We start from the raw sequence: 25026 nt of genomic DNA on the forward strand, positions 1-25026 counted from the left end.
AGACACTAACCCATTAGAGTTGATCAGACTTCCAAGATAAGTGAAGTTGTCGATGTGTTTGATTACTTCACTCCCCATCCTTAGTTCAGGTGTTGACTCAGACCAGTCCTGAAGCGAAAAATTGCATTTAGAGGAAGAAAAACACATCCCAAATATCCTGGCATTGTTGCTCAGTGCTACCGAAAGACTGAATTTTATCAGCATCTTCACTCAATAGGACTGTGTCATCTGCGTATTCTAAGTCAACAAGTGAACCTCCTGGTAGGAGATCAATCTCCGTCATTGTTATGATAAGGTTCAATCAGGTGTGTTTTTGACTAAGAAATTTAGAATGCAGTCAATAGTCATGTATAGTAAGTGATATACGAAATCTAAAACTGTATATTGGAATCATATCCCAATTAGTTTAGTAAAAAGAACGAATAGAATGAAGAATGTTCACTATACCAATTTAGTTTAAGTGGTTAATCTATCTAAAAAGAGATCAATATTCATAAATTTAGCTAAAGAGATAGATAATAGACCTTAAGAAATATTAGAAAGAAATCAAATTCCTAGGAAAAGTGCAAATAGTTCCACATTTGAAACAAATAAAAAAATGTGCTGAGAAAATTGTTCTTATTCGAATTTTTTATTTCATTATTAAAACTGAACTAGAAAGTCACTATAGCAACATTTCTAACTGATTACTGAGTGATGCAAGTTCGATTCGACTACAGAGAATGAGTTCCCTAGGTACTCTATATATGTATACTGTTGACAAGTGTCAATTAAGGATAAAACCTAGATAAGAGAATTCCTGCCGATCGCTTATTAATGCTTAATAAGAGACACGATCGCATGATTTCCTTATAGAATGGTGACTTCACAGGTATGTAAATTGCTTTATTCAGAAGTTGGGATTTCCTAAACTTAGACATTATAATACTTACAGCTAACGGTTTTATTAACACTTCTTCAGTGGCACTGATGATTGAATAACTGTAATAAAGTACAGTTAATTACCAAAATTATGAGGATATTTCTCTTTGGTAGGCATGAACAAGATACTGGATTTATGAATACTGATCTTGCATAGTTTGTTTAGATTCTTGTGCTCTGGTTTTGTGATGAAATAAATTTTTTTGGATAATTGGAGTCATGCTACCTACAAAATTATGAAGTGATGAGGAGTTACGACACAAACCATTACTGCTTGGCACGCGAATATCAACATTAAACGATAAATTCAGCATTGCTAGCCTCGGGTTAACCCAATTTATTAATTTAAAAAAAACAAACGTGTAATTGTTACATGCAAATTGGAAAGAAATAAACAAAACATACCGAGTTATATGTACACGTTTGGGCAGAGATAACGATGATGGTTTACTGTGAATCGATGAACGAATACTTTTAATATCACTGGATATTGATCGTTTGGGAGTATGATCTGAGTCACTGTCGGATATTTGTCGGCGAGTAGATCCACTAAACAATGACGACGATGACGGTGTTGTCTTTGATGTTGACTCTTCAAGCATTTTAGATTTACGTTCACGACGAGCCATTAGTTTAACTGAATTGCGTACCATTTTTTGATGTTCAACACTCAACAAACCCTGAATAGCTTGACGTCTAAACACCAATAACAGTAATAAAAAGCGTAATCTTGATTTTTATATTATGATATACAATAAAATTTATCACCACATATTCATTACTTTCGTGACTGATAAACATGAATCATAAGTACTGTCATATCGGACGGATGGATATATATTCAAATTACAAACTGAAGTTCTATTGGCTTTAAACACGCCTTTAGAACAGAGAACCATCTCAGAATATGTAGAAAAAAAGATCCAGACATCTCCATGAATCCATGAAATAAAAAACCAGAGCATGACAACTCTCAGCTATATGTTGACAAAGAAGGGTCGATTGACTGTATCCTCTTTAATTGACTTATATAAAAGGGTAAATGAGTGTAGAACAGCACAAAGCTGTTAACCAAGAGATGACAGGCACACACTGAATATGAACGATTTCCAGGTTCTACGAACCAAGACAACCTAAAAGGATTTATATTTTGACTCACTACTGAATAATATTGTTACAGCTTTTCAGGTGGATTATATGGCGGTTATGAAACTGAAAACGGATCATTATAAATATATATAAAGTTGAACAAAAGTTATCCACAAGGTCAATTACAGAAGGTCTAATTACGAATCTACTGTCTGCACAGTCATCGTTGTTGTCGAACTACTGTTCACAATCGAAGGTAAATCCGTATGAGTTGAGCTGGAATACAGTATAATGTGGAATGTCACACAATACATGATGAAACCCTGAAATCCCCCTTTTGCAGTTAGGAACAAGAAATTTGAATAACGTCCCAGTAAACCTGAAATAGAGCGATAATCCCTAACGAGAGAACCGGATGGAAACGGTTCACAAATAATGGGTTTCAGAATGTGTCAGACTATCATAAATTGTTGGATGAGTTCCTAGATATTGTGTAACACTAACTTGATACAATTTCAGTCACGAGTCCGTCAGCATAAGTGACATGCCATGATCATGTTAGTTTCATGTCATATTCTCCATAAATAGTACTTTATAAATGGTGGATTTTGATTTGGTCGCGTTAACATTATAAGTGTATCTTTTTCAGAAGTGGATGTGGAATGTGTAGACCAAATATTCGCAATTGACAATGTTTTGGAAAACAGACATACCCACCAACTCCAAAACATCGTTGTATTTCACCAACTTGAGGGAGCATCTACCTCTATTGACCGACAGGTTTTATTATGGCAGTGTATGTCATTAAAAGATGTACCGAAGAAGTACATAAACCCTGTACAGGCTCTGTACTCGAACACTACTGGTCGATTTAGTGCTCGTGGTGAACCGTCATAGGAATTAATAACTTTAAACAGTGTTCGTCAAGGTTGTCCACTCTCCTCATTTTTATTTAATTTCGACAAACACATGCTTTTGGAGGTACCTCTCATCATCTGAATTTTCAGCAATCGATCTTCCATCAGGAGATTCTCATGTTGACTTAAAATATATAAATGACAATCCTGTTTAATGAAGACGTTGATAAGAAAGGAGTCCTCTGCCCACCTCGAGGGACAGCACGTTTGAGATGTGTTTATACCCATCCCAGTCCAAGACCGTTGCTTCAGGATTGGTCTGCATCAACGCCTGGACTAATGGCAGTGAGCGAAGTAGTTGAGTGTGTCAATTACTTTACTTAACATGAAGTCTCATCAGCCCTGGTGGGTTAGTGTCTGATGAAATTTTAGCATGGATTTAGAAAGCTCAATTGACCTTAGCCAACTTGAATCACTTGTCGCATAGGCGAGATATACAGTTGCTAACGAAAGGACGAGTTAAATGTGCAGTAGTCCGTTCCGTTCTATTTTATGGCTATGAAGCATGGTGTCTAAAGATAGAAGATATACGTAATCTACTAGTATTCGATTAAAGGTGTCTTCGAAGAATTGGTTGAATATTTTATGACTATCGCATTGAGCTAACAATTCTGAGACTAGATGCAGGGTACTCTGTAAGGATCGCGAATCTACTGATGAGGTGGTAAATATTTATCAGCTGAGTTAGTTAGAACATGTACTATGTATGCATAACCACCGACTATCTCGACGCGCGATGATAGCTGGTGTACGAGTAGGTTTGAAGAAAGCCAGGGACAGTCAAACCAAGATGTGGCACCAGTTCATGAAATAACTGAAAACTGGACTGTACCATGATAATAGATATAGACTACCTGGCTTGGGTCCGCATGTTTATCGTAACCAATAGTTATTAACTTTAGGTGACATGGTTCAGAGCTCTTAGTAATAGTCCTGCCTTCTCGTACCACGGGTGTTGTTTACGAAATTCAGAGGACGAAAAGTGAATTTCCGGCGCTGGAACCGGGTTGGTGGATACGGATAGTCCACCTAGGGGAGTTGGAAAACCCTGATTCCAAACCAATGGTGCACATGGGCTCCAGGATCCTGATGGAACGAATGGCGTATGAACCAATTGTTGGTCACCGGCTACCATGGGAATGCATCTCTTCACGATGCTCCACTGCCTTGTGGATCAGACCTTTAGGTCGAAGGCTCGGGGTGTGGCCCCCTAAGAAAACCACCTGCTTCAGTCTGGGCACTTGGGCAGTATCACAGCCCTCACACAAATCTCATTTGATTTGTGCGGCGCATATGTATCTGGTGCTTCCTTGTACCAATATTTATGTGTATAAATAAAATAAATAAATAAAGTAATAGTCCAGGTGCATTCACTACCTATCTTATCGTAGATCCTAAGTTTCTAAATTTATCGCAGAAATTTTTTGTGCTAATTTCCGAAAAATATTCCTCATGCTTAATTTTTTCTATGAACATCATTACTTTTATTACCTCTACTACTCTGGAATTTGCTCTGACAATTTAATCTCATTGTGCTTATGGGGTACAGCAACTCGGACTGATGTACAAGTGCTTCAGGTTCTACGTTGTGTTTAATTGATTGTATCATCCACTGTGTTTATTTCAGCTACAACTACATGGTTATTGATGACTAAATACTGCACAAAATTATCAGATTGTTTTACGTGGCACAAATTTTAGGAAGAGAACCACAAGGAGAACAAGAACACTTCAAAAATGTGTACGAGGAGTGGCGGTGGTGGTAGTGCATATTTATATTATCACATTTTAAAGTATAATTTTTATTAACAGGTAGAAAGAAGAATGATTAGTCAGTGACATACCCAAACTTTTTGATCATTTTCTCTAATATAGATTTCACAACAAAACGTAAAGGTCGTTTACATGATGAATGAATGGACTGTAAAGTCTCAAGCTGTAAAAATGAAATTATAACATGAGTATGGGGCTAATAAAAGTGTCATATTTTTCAATAATAATGTAGTAAAGAAAGAGATACTCCTAGATAAAACTATCACAAACAAGTGAAGAAAAATCTCATATACGTAAAAGTAGGTTTCCTGAATTATTGAGAAACATCTATTTATTATGTGTAATATTTATACGGTACATAGCTTCACTAATCGTACCTACTTAGCTAAACTGTAAATTAAAAGAAACGTTTGTCAACTGAAATTCTAACATTCATGTGTTCATCATCCAAAGAGTGGTATGGTAGAAATCAGTACATCTCGATCTCTAAAAAGTTGCTATTGGAGAGTGAGAAGTGACCTTAATGTCTCTTATAAATAAACAACAATGGGGAGCGAATTCACGCAACCCAAATAAAACCTCAACGTTTAAACAACGTATTCTACTCCTTGTTCATAGCTTAAAGTGCGGAACTGATAAAAAACCTACAGTTCTACACTGAATTTTCAAGATGGACGCTAACTCATCTATGTCAGCTTTAACCATTGTAAGCCTAAAAAGTAGCACACACAAACAAACGAAAATTATTCAAGAAAATTTTGAAGTTTAATGACTTATTTACAATTACTTTTCACTTAATTTTACTTTGTAGTGCCTATTTTGAAGAATTCAGTTTAGATTAAATGATATTTTTGTAGTTATGATTCAATGTATATTCAACTTTGAAATAATCGGATTTGAAAGACAACGTAGTAGGTAATAAATGCCATTTTATAACTAGATACAAGTTTGCATAGTAGACTATAATATGTATTTGCTTTTCGTGTGTTTGTGGTGTAGGGATATTTCAACGTTCAAAGATTTAAAGTAATGGCCTAAGTAGTAATACCCACAAACAAGCAAAGGACTGACTCTACAAAAGGTATTACTAACAGTCTCATTGTGTGAAATTGCATAAATCAATTGGCTTTATTAAGCAATTAAACACGACGTATTTAGTTAAGTCTAAAGTATTTCAGTATTGATTAGACAAACAATAGACATTTTACATGGAACTTACCACAGAAGCTAAACTAATAGAACCTTCTTTAATGAACAGTATTAATGATCGAGCAAGTTGTAAACCTAAACGAATTAATTTACGTTGATTTGATTGAACTAAACATTGACTAATTAAATTTACTTCGGATAATAATGTAGATACTAATTGAGAGATTAAACATGATTCAGAATTAATATTTAAAATAAGCGCTTGTCTAAAACGCCAATGTTTCATGAGTAAACAGATTGCACGTGCAGACGATTGTTGTAGAGCTAATTCTATTGAATTTGTTGCAGGACGATTATGCGGTGGTAGACATGGCCATAAACGTGATAAAACCAAGTTTAAAGCATGACATATCTAAGGAGAAAGAAACGTGCATTGGGGAAAAAGAACAAGGAAAGAAAAATTTAAATTTGGAATACAGGTTATACATACTTCTAAGCTGAAATACTGAAATTCGCAATATGAGTAATATTACTCAAAACAGTCAATCGGAACATTAACTGTAACTATCAGGGTTTTAATGTTACTACAAACATATACTCACTTGGGACATAAAAAAAATAAATAAATAGGTTGTGGAATACTTCAAAGTTTATTACATGTGATTTGAAACATGAGTTAAAGGAAAATGAAACTACACTTTTACTTGGATGTAAATTTTCGATCTCTATACAATTCGAAGGTTTTTTTGAGAAACGAAAAATCTGTACATTAATTACTTGGAGAAAGAGGGTTATATTTATCGTCTGTTTTGCTATGTTGAGACTCAAAACTATTCAATTCACAGTTAATTAACACCAATTGAAAAAACAGATCAGAAATTATTTTCTCTAGATTTATACTCTTATATATACTTGAAATCATGAGTCAATTGAAGCTAGACCACCGTAGAAAATTCGGAAGCATTAGACGGCCGTTTCGTCCTATTGTGGGACTCCTCAGAAGTGCGCGTGTATCACAGTAGTAGCTAATGAGAGTATTCTGTGCTACTCAGATCGAGATAGTTAATTAACAGGGTGTAAATCATTTACCAATTATTAGGTTAGTGTAATTGAGACTTTGAACCGCACGGTTTATGTGATGGCTAGTGATATTTGCTATATGAATGTCAGGACAGAAACAGTCGGTTGGAGCCAGAGTGATGTGACCAGTAGTCCATAACCAAATAGCACCATGTGATATATATATATATATATATATATATATATATATATATATCAATTCATGCATAAATAAATACACTTACTTGTTGAGACATAAGACTACCACGTGGCATAGACTTTGTCGACATAATATCATCATTATCTTCTCCATCAGAATATGTTGAACCTCCCATTAAAGAAGAGGTAGTAGATTTATTATTGAAGTCAACATTATCATCTTCAGAATCTGTATCATCATTCATAATGTTATTCATTATAGTTGGTGGACGTGAACTTCTACTGTCAAATGTTAAATTACCTTGTGATTGATATATTGGCAAATAGGATTTATTTTTATCCCACGCTTGTTGACCAGCAAATGAATAGACAAGACCGATTAATAAATTTCCAGCTAAATTTCTTACTGTTTGATTTAACTCACATAAACATGTTAATATCTAGAGAAATTAAAAATATATAATTACCATAGAATAATAGAAGACGAATGTCACAATTCGAATTAAGCGAAGACTCATGAAAAAATTGACGCAAGATGAAGGGTTAATTGAATATATTCATTCATTAAATCATGCAAACAAGAAAGAAATTTCCACTAAATAGTTACAAAGGTAGCAAACAATATTATACCACCTCCAACTAGACCTGAGATGCTCTAGTGGATTATCTTCATTTTATTTTAATTGAACACATAAACATTAGTACAAGGAGGTACCAAATAGATATGCGCCACATAAATCATTCGATTTGTGTGTGGGCTATAATATTGTCTGGGTGACCAAACCGAAGCAGGTGGCTTCTTTAGGGGGCCATATCCAGAGTCTTTGACCTAAAGGTCTAATCCACGAGGCAGTAGAGCGACGTAAGGAAATGCAGTCTCATGGTAGCCGGTGACTAATGATTGGTTGCTTCAGGATACTGGAGCCAGCCCATGTGCACCATTGGTTTGTAATCAAGGTTTTCCAACTCTCCTAGGTGGATCCTCTATATCCACCAACCTGGTTAAGGCGCTGGACATTCGCTTTTCGTCCTCTTGATTTCGTAAACAACGGTAACGCTGCCAGAAGGCAGTGGTTGTATGCACGTGGTCATGTGACATACGAATCTGGAATAATAAACAATGAAGGGCTGCAGCCAAATCTTCCATATGTATAAGTAAGTTGAACATATCCAACCAGATTTTTTCTCAAGGCAATAAACGAGCTAAACTTTTCCACGTTATTGACGTTGAAAATAACGAGGAAGGTGGATGAGTGATCATTAAATAAATCCATTTAAAGGAAAACTTACATGGAATGGTCAGCTGGCAATCTTCCACAGCTGTTGTCTTTAGTCACAAAAGAGGAACTTTTTAAATGGTTCAGCATGTCATCCAACACTAATGTCGCAAGAAAACAACCGATTGAAAAGTATCCACAGTGATTTGTCGAAACAATATGTATATAAATAAGACAATTCAGCGGAAGTTCTTAGCGATTCTTATTAAATGTAAGAAGTTATGGAGACTATTTAGTCATTAAATCTTACAAAAAATCGAGAACTCATGTTCTATCGGACTGATGTAACTAACTAAAAAGTATTTTTACGTAGCATTCAAATTTAAGAAAGAATCTTTGTTTACGTCGCTAAGAGCAATAATGAGATATGACTGTTGAATGTTTGATTTTGATATACATACCTTTTGGAAAATTAGATGTAATTAACCGAAATTATCTAACCCGAGAAACTCTATGTGAAAGTCTAACGAACAACAAAAACCGTGTATGGAATTACTAGCTCTTGAATAACCACCTTAGTGAATAATGTCAACTGATGCAAGAGAATAGAAAATCATCATTGAACTGTGAGAATAGACATACGAGGAATAAGATATTAGCATCTGGTATTGTAAATCTTTAAAAATCTACTGTTAGCTTAGTTAGTAGGCACAAGTTCGTATACTTAGTTTTGAGCTGCATTCTTAGTATGAGGGGCTAAATGTTAGCAGGATATAGATTGGATTAAAGCACGCTCCATGCAGGATTATGTTGGAGCACGCTGATTGGCTATTTCTCATCCAATCAGCTCTAGTGGGTACTTGGATAAGACTCTAGAATCTTTACGTGTAAAAAACTATAAATATACTAACGTTTTTCTTATTGTAATTCCTACTTCCATCTACCCATGTTATTTGAAATATATTTTCGTTCCTGTTTAATCGTGTTCTGATTCAGGGACTTGTCGAGTGAACTGGTGTCCAAGATTGAGCAATAGGAATGGCCCCCAAATGCCTCCGTACGGCGGAGGGTGGGGAGAGTCTGCTCTTCCTGTCGAAATGCTTTTACAAAGCCACGTGTATACAGTCTCTGCCAGGGAAGTCCTATTCGCTGCCTTCTGGCAGCATTACCGTTATTTACGAAATCAAGAGGACGAAAAGCGAATGTCCAGCGCCTTAACCAGGTTGGTGGATATAGAGGATCCACCTAGGAGAGTTGGAAAACCTTGATTACAAACCAATGGTGCACATGGGCTGGCTCCAGTATCCTGAAGCAACCAATCATTAGTCACCGGCTACCATGAGACTGTATTTCCTTACGTCGCTCTACTGCCTCGTGGATTAGACCTTTAGGTCAAAGACTCTGGATATGGCCCCCTAAAGAAGCCACCTGCTTCGGTTTGGTCACCCAGACAATATTATAGCCCACACACAAATCGAATGATTTATGTGGCGCATATGTATTCGGTGCCCCTTTGTACCAATATTTATGTGTTCAAATAAATAAATATAGGAATGGCTGGATCGTAATAAGAGAAATTATAACACTTATCATCCTAGACGATTACCTTAACCAAAGTAGGTGGCAGTAAGGTGAGGTTAGGACCTTAGACTAACTGGGTGAAAGTTGAACACAGCATTAGATAGCCGTTTTATTGTAAATATGGATTATATCAGTAGTAGGCATATACGACTTCATCAAGAATCGAATTTAAGATCTTCATGCTTTTCACTAATCATTATTCTATATGTTTGAGAAAAAGACTTTCAAAAAAAACACTTAAGCAATATATTCAATGTTTACTAAAACAAACATACTTCAGGCAGAAACATATTTGCAAATTCTTTTAAACGTTCATTATCCATTAAATTTTTAGTTGTTAAATCATCATCACTGGATTGATTAGTATTGATAATAGTATTCAATTCATTAGTGACTAAACGTTTAAATAAATGTTGAATACATCGTAAAATAGATTTCCATGGTATAAAGAATTGTGATAATTTCTTAGGTTTACCAATTTTCATTTCACATACCGATAGTGTAGTTAATTTTTCTTCAATAGTTTGAGTAAGATTATTGTCGGTTTTTAATGATTTTTTATCTGTTAATGACGTAACAGTTGTTGAATTGTTAGTTACTGGTTTCTTTGTTAAACCATAAATCATATGAATAACGTCATTAAAGTGTAAGTTTAGAAATTCATCTGTTTGACTAGTACTTCCAGCACAAATACTCTCCAACACACGACAAACACGTTTTCTTAAAGGTTTTGATAATTGAACATCCTATAATTTAAAGAATGTTGAAAAAAAACATTTTTGACAATTATGAGCAGAAATTGAAAGGTGTCATGTGTAACAATAATATTTTACAAAATGAACTGGGATGACGTTTACACAGGTTGACTGATATTTATTATACACAGAATATTGTCTCAACTTAATTGGTAACGAAAAATCAACAAACACATAACTATCATAGTTCAATTTATAAAAATTCTAATGCATCTTTGACTAACTGAAGTGTGGCATAACACATAAGTGTTCTTCACAAAGATCTCTATAGATACATACAAACAAAGAACAACTAACAAAAACAACTTTGAGAGTGCTGTTAAGGTTTCAAAGGAAGAAAACAATGAACATATGCTGTATAGATGAACAAACAGGAAACAGCTCAGTCGATGAAGATTTCCAACTTATTAATTTGCCAAGAGGTGGGTATGGTGGGAATTCGGTTGTGAGCGATTCTTATTTATTGAATGTATTATTGTGAGTTGCACGGGTAAACTAATAATATAGCGCTCTGATAACTGGAGAACATATGAATATTATTAGTTTAATAGGTTACTGCATGATGTTTTAATGCCTATTGGTCGGATTGTATGATTTTATAGTTTATCGATACATATATCGGAGGAATTCAGTTTTTACCTTCTCAATTATCATTTACAAGAAATGTGATTTCATGATATATCGTCACCAATCTATATAGTCGATACCAAGAAAATACAACATTCACACCTAGTATCCTTTAACGATTAAGCTGCCACTACTACACTACTCGTTAATACTACTAATATGTTTATTACCTGACTTAAACGGATAAGTAGGAATGTGAAATGTTACATTGACCACTAGTAATAAAGCAAATGTTTGGTGGTCTCTAAGTGGATAAACAAGTTGTTTTTTCTTGGAAACCAAAAGGAATTAATTCGATAAAATGGTTAATATGTAAACACTTACATTTAAATATTCATTAATTCTTGTTATGATTTGTTCCAATTCTTGTACAGAGTTGTAAGCAATTAAAATTTGAAATATTTCCAAATAAACTGGTCTATATAGAAAAAATAATCAAAAAAGCAGTAGAGATATAAGTAATATCTAAAGGTGTATGCAAGTGTGGGAATGTGTAAGTATGTTTCAGAAAAATGACTAATAATGACCAAGCGATTAAATAAAATTTGCTTATTCTGTTAGAGATTGTATCAATTAAAACGAATTTTTAAACTATCACGAGTGATGAGAATGCGTAAGCTTAAGCAGTGTGTTTCGTGAATACAATGGTATTTTACTATTAATAACACATTCGAAATGTCAGTTGTGACGACAGATCAAAATGTCTTGGGATCCCCAACATATGTGCATTTTGTTGAAACAACAACAACAAACCATCCAGAACAAGACAGATGGGAACAATGTAGCAGTAAGTAGCTATGTAACATGAAGAAAAGGTGGAGACAAAAAGGGAGAATGAACATTCGTATACTTTATATAATATATTTGAACAAAAGAACCGCCTTTAAAAAAAATTCTAATAACTGTCCAACAAGTTTACCGTTAGTTGTCATTTAAAATGGTTAGAAATTTGAAACAAAGATATGTTCAACGAAGGTAAACATTTAAAAAAGACGGTTCAGGTAGTATTGACAGAGGCTGATTATTGATATTATTAATCACTTCGAGATTGGCACTAAAAAGCGACAATTTCTGGATAGGACTTAAATTCAATGGTCAACACAGCTCTATTTATAAACTGCACTAATTGTTTCTACGTTACGAGTTATCTTATAGTCTTTGGGGAACACATTCTGAAGTATGTTGTTAAATATCAAAAAGGTTTCCTTATTAATTGACTGATGAGAAGAAATAACTAGATCATCAGTACATAAAATTAAGATATCGGGAGTATGAGGTTGTGAAGTGGTGACTCAGTGCTAAAAGTGTTTGAATTTAAACTACTATACCGCAAGTCCAAAATCCATTAATCTACTTAGATTTAAGTGAAAAGATAGCATAACGCACCAGTGCTTAAACACAATGGGTAGCACACCGCAATATACAATAAACCTATGTATTTGGTAAACGATTTACAAATAATAAATCAATAACCAACAGAGATTTGAGATCATAATCAATGTTAAAATGCAAGTTTAAGAATCGTTTTTGTCCCTAACATTGTCGATTAATTATATTACTCAACTGATAATCAACATGATCAATATCAGGATAGGATACTGTATTGGAGTTTTAACATAAACTGATCGATAATAATAACCCAGCAAGATAGAGTAAATACCCTGTCTATGATTCTTGTCAGTTAAAGATAATTAATATTAACGAAATATCGCTTACTCTTTTGTATTTTCAAATTTAATCATAGCAGTTTTTGTCAAAGAACTAATCATCTGAAAATTTTTTTTTAAAAACACAGGGAAAACGAAACAATTACTTTATTATGTAATTGTGTGTGAAGATAGGTAATTTTTATACTTCTACAAATGAACTCAAATAGTTGCATAGGTGTGCAAGGATACCAATAAATAATGATGATGGAAAAAATATAGTGAACAACAGTTTGGTCACATTTAAAACTAGGAGGGGATAATAAGACCAAGTGATATTACTGATATGAGGATTGTAAGTGTGATGCTGTTTTAGATAGATCGATCAGCTCTAATACACAATGAAATTTCAACGGTAACAACTATGTGTGAGAATGAGAGATGAGTGTGATTGTCTTCAACGAGAGATGTTTAATATCTTAATAAAACATAAAAATATGAATAAACAATCGTGTTTATTCATAGTATTAACATGATCTTAAAATAATATTAGATAAATGGCTTATTAAGTGAAGAATTCAATAAGTATTTGTGGTTTCCCATGACAGCGCTATTTTGATGATTAATCTAAGCTAGTAATCAGTAATTATCAACGTTGGACCTGGAACAGTTTTGCTTTGATACAAGTTGCCACACCCTACATAAATACAATGAAAGAAGGGGATCAACAAGATTACAAACACAGAATGGTAAATAATGACCAAAAACAACGGATATTTAAATACGAGAAATTTGATTGGGAGGGAACAGCATAACACATTACATACATAGACATAGTAAACGTGAAGATTGAATGATGAAAAGTATGGAAACTAGAGTAGTAAATGCGATCCTGGTCACAGTACCTCAAGAAAGCTAACATGTAATCACGGTTCTTACTGTAGTGCAACTCAGAAACTTTTTACTGACTTCAAGGTTTGAATCACATCAGTTGTGTAGAGGGCTAGTGATAAGCATCAATCGATAGTTTAGAACTAGTTAGATGACGTTTATTTCTGATTATCTGGTTTCATCATTTCGAAATTCAAGAGTTTAAACCAATGGAACTTATGAATTGCTATCAACACTCGCAATTTTCTCCTGAACAGATAAGACAACAGTAAAATATTGGCTGAACTTCCCCATGATTATTTCTACGAAAGTAGTCGATCATAGTTCTATCTTAAAAATAAAATTAACTAATTGCAATACTTACTTTTGGTGATAAAATTGGCAGATAATATGATAAGGTCGCCTGGATTTTTTGCTTTAATGAATGTTGTGTAACCGTGTCCAGTGTTTCATACAAAGATAGCATATTTGGTATAGCTGTTTTAGCACCGCCACGCATAACTGTAATGGCGGGATCTTTTTTGTTTTAGAGAAAAAAAAAGAGAGGGACTGTATTTTGAACAGTAGCTACAAAAGTATGGCGGTAATTACATAAGTAATGGTGACGATAATAAACATCTCAGGCAAAAAAATAAAAACACAACACCACGACAATTACTATTTAGAAATAGTTAAGATGGTGGATTGGTGTATAGGAATTGCTGAATGTGAAATTAGTTTGTAAGATGGACTGGTGTTGGGTAAAGAATCAGTGGAAACTATAAAGAAGCATTTGACAGCTGTTTCATCCCACTTAGGGGTGTGTTAGTTGTCCTCTTTTGTTAGCTTTATATATATATATATATATATATATATATATATATATATAAGCTTTAGAAGAAAGTTAGATCATTTGATTTTTGCGTAGTGAACTTTACGCTCGAGTCCTACTTAACGTATTCTGTTCAGTTGGACAGTGTTACTAGCCTCTGCACTATATGAGATCATACTTGGTAAATGAAAGAGATACTGGTTTATATAGTTAGAAAAAATAGACGAAAATTTAAGATAGACCCTGAATGAGGGATAATCGGTGAATATATGTATTCATGGTTGTATAGTTCTTGAGAGATTCAGGTTTTATCAGAATGTGAACCAAAGATTTGCACGATCAAGGGTTGAAAACAAGAAAAAAGATTATTTATTCTTGTATCTCTGCAGTGAGTTTTGGTATGCTTTTATCCTGACTTCACAGATTGGAAGATGGCATTTCCTTATACTGCAATATATTTTATACAAATATAAACAGACAATTTTAGACATACATTGAACTGTAAGATTTAATTCTAAAGATTAAAAATGGTAACTCATCTATTAGGCACAGATTTATGTAACTGACTTTAAGCTATATTATTTCTGTGAGGGCTAATGATGCTACTCGACTGCCCAATTCGGAGTAGCTAGAACGAGACTCAAACACGGGATCTATCGATTGAAAGTCAAATGCCTTAAGCACTTAGCCACTGCGACCTACTTATTAAAAGCCAATTGCTCTAAGTATTAAACATCAAGGCAAATTATAGTACGTTTTATTAAATAAGCGCTAAACCAGTAGCATAGTAATGAAACGATAGCTTAATAGTTGAAGTATTCAGCTTTGAAGTAATAAGTTCCAGGATTAGCTTTCCATTCGCTCTACCTATTTCTATTTGAGCAGTTACACAATGTAGCTAGCCTTCGCATAAACAGTGTAACCCAAAGCCGCATACAAAACATGCGGTTAGTTAATAAGCTATGTTCAACAATATATCTTTAAAACGATCCGACCAAAACATTTAACAAGGATACACACAACCAGTTAAGCATCAGAAATAACAATAAAAGGATATGTTAATACGGTTTAACAAGTATGAGTAAAAGCAGTTTTATTGGATTTTAAGAATATTTATTACCAAAAATTACTCAAACTTACCATTACCAACAGCTAGTTTAGCTAATCGGCGAAATGTATGCAGAATAATTGGTCTTAATGCGGGAGCTGAACTCAATTCTTTAACTAGTCGACTTCCTAACCCACCAGTTGATAATTCTGACCAATCTATAGGACTGTGATGCACAAACATATTTAGTGAGGACCAAAGTTGACAAGCTACCTTAATTGATGAAGTCATCAAAGCATTATTTGGAGGCTTTGTTTTATCAGATAAAACAGTCGTTGAAGAATGTAAACTGGCTACAGCAAGGGCTCTGTCAGCTAACGGAAGAATATGCCTATGAAAGATTGATAATGAAATTGATCTCTGTGGTACTGCACGTGATAATAACGGCAAAAACCAAGACCTCTGCAGATCAATTTTACCAGTCTCTCTACAGTTGAATGAATTAAGAAAATTAAGTAGTTTGATGTTAGTAAATGAAAGTAATCAATTTTAAATAATAAGTACAGAGTTTATTTTGGATATCTTGCACAGATGATGTTTCTTAACCAAACATTAAGGAATAAATGTTGTGAGTATCAACAGAAGTATTACGAACTGAAAGGATATACTTTAGAATGTTATATATAATTTTAAGTCAACTATATGGATATCAGTAGACTTTGTTAGCTAGATAATGAACTAAAATGAACGCGTTTGATGTTCAAACCAAAAAGATCTTTTCTTTTGCCCATTGTATATTAAATTAAGCATTGGAAGTTTGATCTAATGGTAGTGACATTTGAATATAACCCAACATACCTGAATTCTACTTAATCAACTGTAATTGTAGAAGTGAGGTATTAGGTAGTTCAGAAGTGGTTAACGAGTAGAGAACTAGTTATAAAAACTCCTTAGACTTGATTTACATAATTTAGGTATATTACTAAGTTCGCTTAACAAAAATTAAAGCAAATAAAAGTTTTGCTGAAAATCATTAGCGATAATGAGCTGACTTTGACCACGCAACATAAAATATTTTCTGAATAATTTATCCGCACTGACTGATCATTGGCTAGCGACTGATGTCATTTTGGTCTGGTACTTGACGTTAATCTAATCCTATCAATCAAGTCCCAAGGTGATCAATATTGTAGGTGGTCCCATACCACATGAACTGTGTTTGACGTTAGATGTTTGGAGGTGGTCGATGAAAAACTCTGAACACACTTCGTGTTAATTGATATTCGTCAGCAAGACATGCTTGAAATAATGAGGGATGGGTTCTATATCTATATAAAATATTCTTCAAAGATACATGTCACAAAATATAACTCTAGTTTTTTAGTGAAGTATACTTGTAATAAATGTTCCAGAAATACAATGAAAACTCCCAGTGAAACTATTTAATTTTGTCTATTGACGAATAAGTAGATAAATTACTGAAGCTTTGGACGGGTCGAACTAAAAACCCATGATCGACTCTTTTTAAATGTCTCAGTCATCTAATCCACAACATATATATTTGGTTTGACCACTGAAAACACGAACTAAACAACTAACGTTTGCAATGAAATTTAGGAAAATTTTACACGAAGTTTATAAACTTTAAGTGTATATGTAGAGATAACCCAATGAAGAAAACATGGCTCAGACGTTTCATTGAGGGAAGTGAAGACTATGAGAATGATGCAATTTGAGGATATCCGTCGATCTCCTGTGTTAATGAAGACAGAAAACGGGCACGGTATCATCTTATGTTGATCATAGGTCTAGCCCTAATGATTGTTGATGAACTGAATTTGATAAACTCATAAAACTCTAAGGTTTGGAAAATCAAGTAAGGGACTCGGTAACGTTACAGTTGAAGACTCTGACCTTAGAGGACTTCTAGGGATGACTTGAACAATGTGTTGTCAGAACTGGGGGTTATTTTAGACGTAATAAGATTGGGGTGCTATAAAGTTTGTCAAATGAAGTTCAGGTATTATATTTGGCTCAGTATATATATATATATATATATATATATATATATAACCAGGTTTTATATAACTTACAACTCTTCAACAATTATTTCCAAAGAAAATATATTTCCGGGTAGAATTAATTCTGGACCGATATATTCAACAGCCAATAAACAAACACTATCCAATCCATCTATAATTTTCTCACCCAAATCATTTAATCCAATTAGAGAAAAATTCTCCGGATCAACATGGATAAGGTTGATTAAACTTTTAGGCCCATCGACTAGACAATCACGTAGATGCAAAATTACTTTTAATAATTCAACGAGAGAATTGAAATTTAGCATTGTATCAAAAGGGAACACTTTAGAAATTATCATAGTAAATCGACCAATTAAGCACAACATATGGTTCCATATTTCATAATGTGTATATTGAAGACCAGTAATAAAATTACATAAGACATTAGGAATAAAGTCTGGAAGTATATCAGCTAATTGACATGACACTAGCTGGGGATGCTAAAATCAAAAGAGGGGAAAGATAATATATAGATATCTTAAATGTTACGTAGAAAACTGTAACGGACAGAATATCTTTCAAAGGAATCAACTTGTGGAATACGATTAATAATTTCAAACTAATGAGATTCAAGTGGTTGTGGACAGTAAAATCGTTTGCTTTCAATTAAGTTTCATGACTTCACAAGATAAGGCAGTAAGTCGTTTTTGCAGCTTCAAGGAAATATACTCAAAGCAAATAGGAATCACTGTTATAACTTGTGGCCTGTGTGCCCTGTTAATGTAGAACGTGATAATACCGCCAATTAGAGAGCAGTGATTTATCGATAGGACCAATGACGCATAAAACCCGTGCGAGTAGTCTAGAGTCCTTAACGGTCCTGCTTCTGCCTAGCCCAGTCAGTTAAGTCCAGAACACCAATCTCATCCTCTGCAGTATGAATCATTTATTTCAAACATACTGGGTTTATATACCAAACAGACAGACCATATCGTACCATAAAGTAGGAAACAACATTTGTACAAGATTTAGCTAAATGTGGCTGTGAATAACGGAGATAGTAATCGACAGACAAGGCATAACTCAAGAATGGTAAATCGTATAATAATAGTTCATAGGTCAAAATAAAGTTCATAACAAGAGGAACATGAATATGAAGAGTTTAGTTACTTAACAATGATACGATAAAAATATACGCATAGTATTGGTCCATAAATATATCCCAAAAGTCACCGTTTATTATTCTTATCGGAACAAAACAGTAACTACGTGTAGACAAACACAACTACTGTGTGATGGTCAATGGCACTAGTTAGTAAGCATTACAATGTACAGTAGAATTTGAAGGCATTACCTTAAACATGAAAGGGAACACGGAATGCTGCGAAAGCAAGTGATAACTTCACAGTTAAGAGTAAGAAGAAGGAACATTACATTTTGCTTATTATAGCGAGATACATGACGTAACATAACAGTAGAAACTAATCAGAATTATCAGTAATCTTTTGATTAATCCCAAATGGCATCGCGATTACTGGTTGGAGACTTTGGGTGACATGGTTTCGAAATGGTCGTAACGACGCAGATACATTTACTTTTTGTCAACTGCTAGATTGTGGATTTTAAAATTATTTTGAAAGTTTTGTCCCCCGAATTCATTTTATATTCTCGAGTCATATACGCTATTTATGACCTTTTTTATGAACTACCACTAATGAAAGTACAACTTGGGTGTTCTTTTCAATAACTTTATCTAGCTGTGTTGTTATGTCGTAGTTTGGGGCACTTCATATCACTATTAGGTTTTACGTTGCTTATAAATGATCGGTCAATGTATTCGACTATCGGTTAACTGAGTAATTGTAAAGCTGACAGACTTTCGCACGGGTGTTGAGAACCAGGAACAGTTAGAATATCGTATAAACATGAAGAAATAATCATTATCAAGATGTTACACATTATTTCTAATAAAAGCATGTAATATCATAGGAAACTAGAAATTCCCATTACTTTATGAACGGTCCAGAATTTTGAAATAGAAATAAAATGTAACTGACAATATATAGATGGATCAACATACTAAGAAATTAATTGCATTTCTCGTGCGAGATCGGTTGATATTTCCGTTCTCTTTTGCGTAAAAATGTGATAAATTTCGAAATTTTACGAAAATGTTTGACTATTAGTACGACACTGACAGATCTGGGACAAATACCAACTCTATATAGTAATGAAATCTTTAGTGATTAGTTGCATTGAGTTAATCTATCCATTGAAAAGCTTAATTGGGTTTTCCAATTGTATATTTACTAGTTCTATTTAATAATAGGTTAGTTAAGCAAGTGTTTTTTTTAATACTTTATCAACTTCATTAGCCTGTTTAGACACAATACTAACCAGCTAATGAATAAAGTCAAATGAAATTTAGATTTTTAGTATTAGGTGCCTTTACTCGTTATAACAACCTAACAAATTATTTCCCTTAGTAATAAAAACATAGGTTGTCGTTGGACAAGTGCTATTTTCGGATTGTGAATCACTTGAATGCCGTTTGTTACATCCAATTGAACAAACTATTGATATGCAATAGGTTTTATACCTAGTTAACCAAGTCACTTAGTGCACAGTAGCAGCCAGTGACAAGTTTTTATCAAGTTATGAGCTACAGCGACTGTATGAATAAACCTTGGAAGTATGTTACCTAGCTACTGGGGATCTTGGGAATTAAAAAATGAAAATGGACGAGGAGAGATAATTTATTACTAGGACGTTATGAATGTTGTGCTATTAACAAGGACAAGAGTAGTAGTTTAGTAATCCGATGATACATATATGTTAAAAAGCTTGAACATTCAGAAATAAAATTTCAGATAGTAAGATCTATGAAATTATTCACTTACAACAACTTCAGTAAAAAGTTGATTTAATTTTTGAGTAACTGGTTCTCTTAATTGTGGAAGCGGAGTAGATATCAGCAAAGACATTAATGTTTTGACCAAACGATCTAAGTGTTCATTAGCCAACCGTTGAATACTAAACCGTTCAACATTTTCAATTGTTTTCTTTAATTCATTATCCTCAGTTTTCACAGCCAACAATGACAAACCACACAAATATGCACATCCTGAGATGAGAGCTAGCATCCATGAAACTAATGCATCTACTCCAGTACACGTATTGTTTGTAGAAGATATTGTAAAAACATTTGGATCATTGGGTCGACATGAATACAGCGCTGTTAACAGACGTGCAGCTATATCAATAGGTAAAGTTTTTAATGACGGCTTTGAATCAAACATTGTTTTAAAACTATGAAACACTTTGGTTACAACCTAATTAGTAAAAAAAAGAGAAATCAAGTGTAGTGTGTACAATGGTTAACACAAAAATGAGTTATTTATAAACATGAGTAGGTATTGGGTAAAATATGAGAAAAATCTTGCCAACTAACCAGCTTTTATAGTTTTGCGATATATACACTCTGAGTTTTGAAAAGCACAAAGCTTTTCAATTTAGGAAGTCTGAAAACTTTTAAGAGCGAATATATATCTAAGCAATTTTGCCATGAATTTCAGGTATTGTATCATTGTTTAGTGGTTTGAGATGTTATCAAGCATGGCTCAGAATAAAAGTCTGACAGTCTTGCTGTAAATTTCTTGCTTCTTTAACTGAAAGAACTCTTTCTGTTTCTCCTATCATTATTTTTTTCACTCATACACTAATTTCTATTTATTTGTGTTCTTAATATGCTCACCTTCCTTTTTATGTCTACAATCTCGTTTTCACTGTGTGGCGCATATATATTTTGGTAACTCTTTGTAGAATTGTTCACGTTTTGAAATAAATAAAATCTTTGTTTAGTGTTAGATAAGTACAAGTATATTGAAAATGAGTAGATTAACTTCGGATTTTATCAGTTTCTGCAACTGTCTTTACTAATTTTTATTAGTCATAGTTTTTTCTTTCTGTAATTTAACCTATTAAGTGTCACAATACTTTAAGCAAAATTATGTTGTACAAAGCTGTAATAGAAAGGGCAAGCATTTAATTAACTAAATGAAGTTTCAGAGGACTTCTTTTCTATTATAGTCCTAACAACAAAACACTGGGTATTATCACTTAAGAGTTATTGAAGTAGTCTGCATAACTGTGGATAGTTTAAAGTTGGGAACATGATGAATTCAAAGTCCATTAACTTAATCATGACTTTAAAAAATTGTAACTTAGGTGAAATCACTAAGATTGGAGCCTTAATGACTAGTAAGATTGTTATGAACAGAAACGATGTACGTGATTATACGAATTGTTGCTGAATTTTCAGTGTGATTTAGTTCGTTCACGAACATTATTTAGGGTTTTACTGGTATGACTAGTTGGAAATTTAGTTTCATGCGAATAAACTGAATTTCGCGCCTTGATATAGCTAGCTTAATAAAATGAAGCATTTTGAAAATTCGAGGGAAATTAAATTCAAAATGATATACTCACCAGTGGATTTGGGAAGTTTGCTAACTCAAGAACACATTCAAAAGCCAATTTTACATCCTTAGAAGGGAGTAAAGGCATTATTGAAGTTAATAAATCTAGACAATGCAAAAGGCGAGTGCAATGGACATCCTTTGTATGAAGTGAGGATATTAGTTGCCTAAAAAAATTATCGTTAATTAGTTACAGAGTTAATTGGAATACCATGAATACTCCCATTATGAAAAATTGGGGAAAATAACTTGAATGATAATATTTGTTAGTATCTCATCATATTTTACAGTTACAAGTGAGAATATTTATTTAAACTTGAACCAGTGTTTAGTGGAGTTATAACACATGTATGTGGACAAGGGGATAGAATCAATAGCAACCACTATGTCATGATATATATATATACTGAATTGTGGTTAGCGGTGAGATTCAGGACGCATCTGTTCTTATGGTAGTGCATGGGTCACTGAAAATTCATATTTACGAGGTACAGGAATGAAGGATGGACAAATTACTAATACGCTGTGTGAATGAAGAGCATCAAATAATAATGAGAACAAAACGAAGTAGTACGAGCACAACATTTGTAATTTCCAAAGTAACACGGAGGAAGGAATGATTATGCTTGTGAACCAATGATTAGTGAAGATAGAAACGAACCGAACAAATTTTTGTACGTACAAATTTGGTTGGAAGATTTTAATCACTTTTGGTTCAGCTTTGCACAGTGAATATACACGCGCAAACCTCTAAATCTTTATTAGGACTTAGTAACGCCCCCAAATGCCCTGGTATGGCTGAGAGTGTGGAGGGGCCATCCTCCCTCTTGAAATACTCTCACATGGCCACGCGTAATATAGCCGCTGTCAGGGAAGCCCTACTCACTATTTTCTCGTAACCACGGTGTTATTTACGAAATTGAGAGGACGAAAAGCGAATGCCCGGAGCCTTAATCGGGTTGGTGGACACGGGAAGTCCACCTAGGGGGGGGCTGGAAAACCCTGACTCCAGACCACTGGTGCACATGGGCTCCAGGATCCTGATGGAACGAATGGCGTATGAACCAATTGTTGGTCACCAGCTACCATGGGAATGCATCTCTTCACGATGCTCCACTGCCTTGTGGATCAGACCTTTAGGTCGAAGGCTCGGGGTGTGGCCCCCAATGAAAAGCACCTACTTCTGTTTGGGCGCCTGAGCAGTATCACAGCCCTCACACAAATCAAATGAGGTTTGTGTAGCGCATATGTATCTGGCACCACTTTGTACCAACATTTATATGTTTAAATAATAATAATAAGTAAATAACTGCGATAAAAAAATTGCAAAACTTGATTGGGATTGTCATAATAATTGATATTTCAAAACCAAATTGACAAAAAAAATTCTACTACACTATTAAAAGGATACCTTGTCTCTTGACGGATAACAGAGCACAAGTGTTCCTGGGTTTGATGGCAAGCGGGATGAAAAATGACATCTCCAGTTAAACTGACGACGTTCAATGAACCCAAGATATCAACAATTGATGAATGACATGATTTACGAATGCTGGGTTTTTCACTATCAACGAAACGCAACACGTGGCGGTATACATGACGAATGGATTCGGTTGACCAGGAGTCATACGACTGAGCCCGTAAAAGTTTACCGAGACACGTTAAGACCTACAGGTTTCACAAAACGATTTTAAACATTACAGATTTAATGAGACAAGCATCAGTATTGATATTGTGAGACGACAAAAGTTTGATAAGTGTTTTGGCAGCCTCTCCACATGTTTTGCGCAACAGTGAATCCTCGACACTAAAGACTGTAAGATAGGTGACAAACTTACGCCTTGCACATTACTAGCTTTAGCAAATAAGCAACAGCCACTTTTTCGGAGGATTCATTGATAAGAGTTAACTAGAATCATGAACAATTACTTCTTATGAAGTATTACTAACCAAGGCGGCATAGTACTCAGTGGGCGATTCCTTCCCACCATTATCTTTGATTGTCTTAGTAACAGCTGCAAGTACAGATAACACATCTCTGTGCATTGAGATGTTAGGCCATGGTCGACTCAATGCAGTTTTGAATGTTGGATTAGTGCATTCCGTAGCAGCTGATGCCCAAGATATAAAGGAAACATCCGAAATAGTGCTGGCCATGTGTGCAGTAGATACCACTTTTAAAAGTACCACAAAAACCGTTCAATATCCTAACAACGTAACTAGCACTTTTCGCACAACCAGGTTCCATTTTACTAATCGCATTGACAGACAGTCTATCTAAAATGGATTTAACAATCAAAAGTAGGGATGAGACAACGATTCGATGCGCACTTCACTAACGGAAAATATTGTCCAAACGTGGTTTGTATTGCTAAAAATTTGCTGTGTTCTTGCCCAACAAAAGTACCAAATAATTTGTCCTGAGCTTAGTGTTCGGTAGATCACTTTACTTATGAGTTTTATCCGGGTTGATAATTAACTGTAGTTTCGCCACACCTTACAACCAAATTTGTGATTCAGATTTGTGTATTGTGTTAGTTCATTCCTAGTGAGCTTCTGAGTGACTTTTGTCCTCATGAATGAGTCAATTGGTGGGGCGGACACCACTTCCTCAGGTGAGAGGTTTCAAGAATTGGAGACTCGGTGAGAAAACCTGTATGCTACTGATATTTTGTTCGTTCTTGGCTTTTCTACTCGCTTGCTGTGTCCACCGAATTGTTCCGATCCGATAGGAAAAAAAGGAGGGGATATATATTAAGTTGAAAATCATTTCTTAGTATTTTATACATTAAAATCAGATCACTTCTTAATCTGAGGTAGGACAGAGTAAAGAGGTCTAGCTTTTCAAGCCGCTCTTTGTGTGATAAACCCCAGAGCACTG

General features: G+C 34.3%; 1 protein-coding gene across 1 annotated transcript; it reads right to left on the bottom strand.

Annotated features, from left to right (window-relative positions):
• Positions 1 to 1055: 1055 nt before the first annotated feature.
• Smp_029730 (hypothetical protein) lies at positions 1056 to 24302 on the bottom strand (the record flags this gene model as incomplete). The annotated part of the gene is made up of 16 exons (XM_018799508.1): positions 1056 to 1617; positions 4772 to 4863; positions 5920 to 6261; positions 7154 to 7507; positions 10141 to 10611; positions 11572 to 11665; positions 12964 to 13016; positions 14149 to 14300; positions 15736 to 16130; positions 17737 to 18167; positions 20568 to 20999; positions 22156 to 22312; positions 23557 to 23813; positions 23847 to 23952; positions 23984 to 24054; positions 24096 to 24302. 16 exons carry the CDS (start codon positions 24300 to 24302, stop codon positions 1056 to 1058), a joined length of 4176 nt encoding a protein of 1391 aa, XP_018651290.1.
• Positions 24303 to 25026: the final 724 nt, after the last annotated feature.

The sequence above is a fragment of the Schistosoma mansoni genome, chromosome 3 (genome assembly GCF_000237925.1).
Source record: "Schistosoma mansoni strain Puerto Rico chromosome 3, complete genome".
NCBI lineage: Eukaryota > Metazoa > Platyhelminthes > Trematoda > Strigeidida > Schistosomatidae > Schistosoma > Schistosoma mansoni.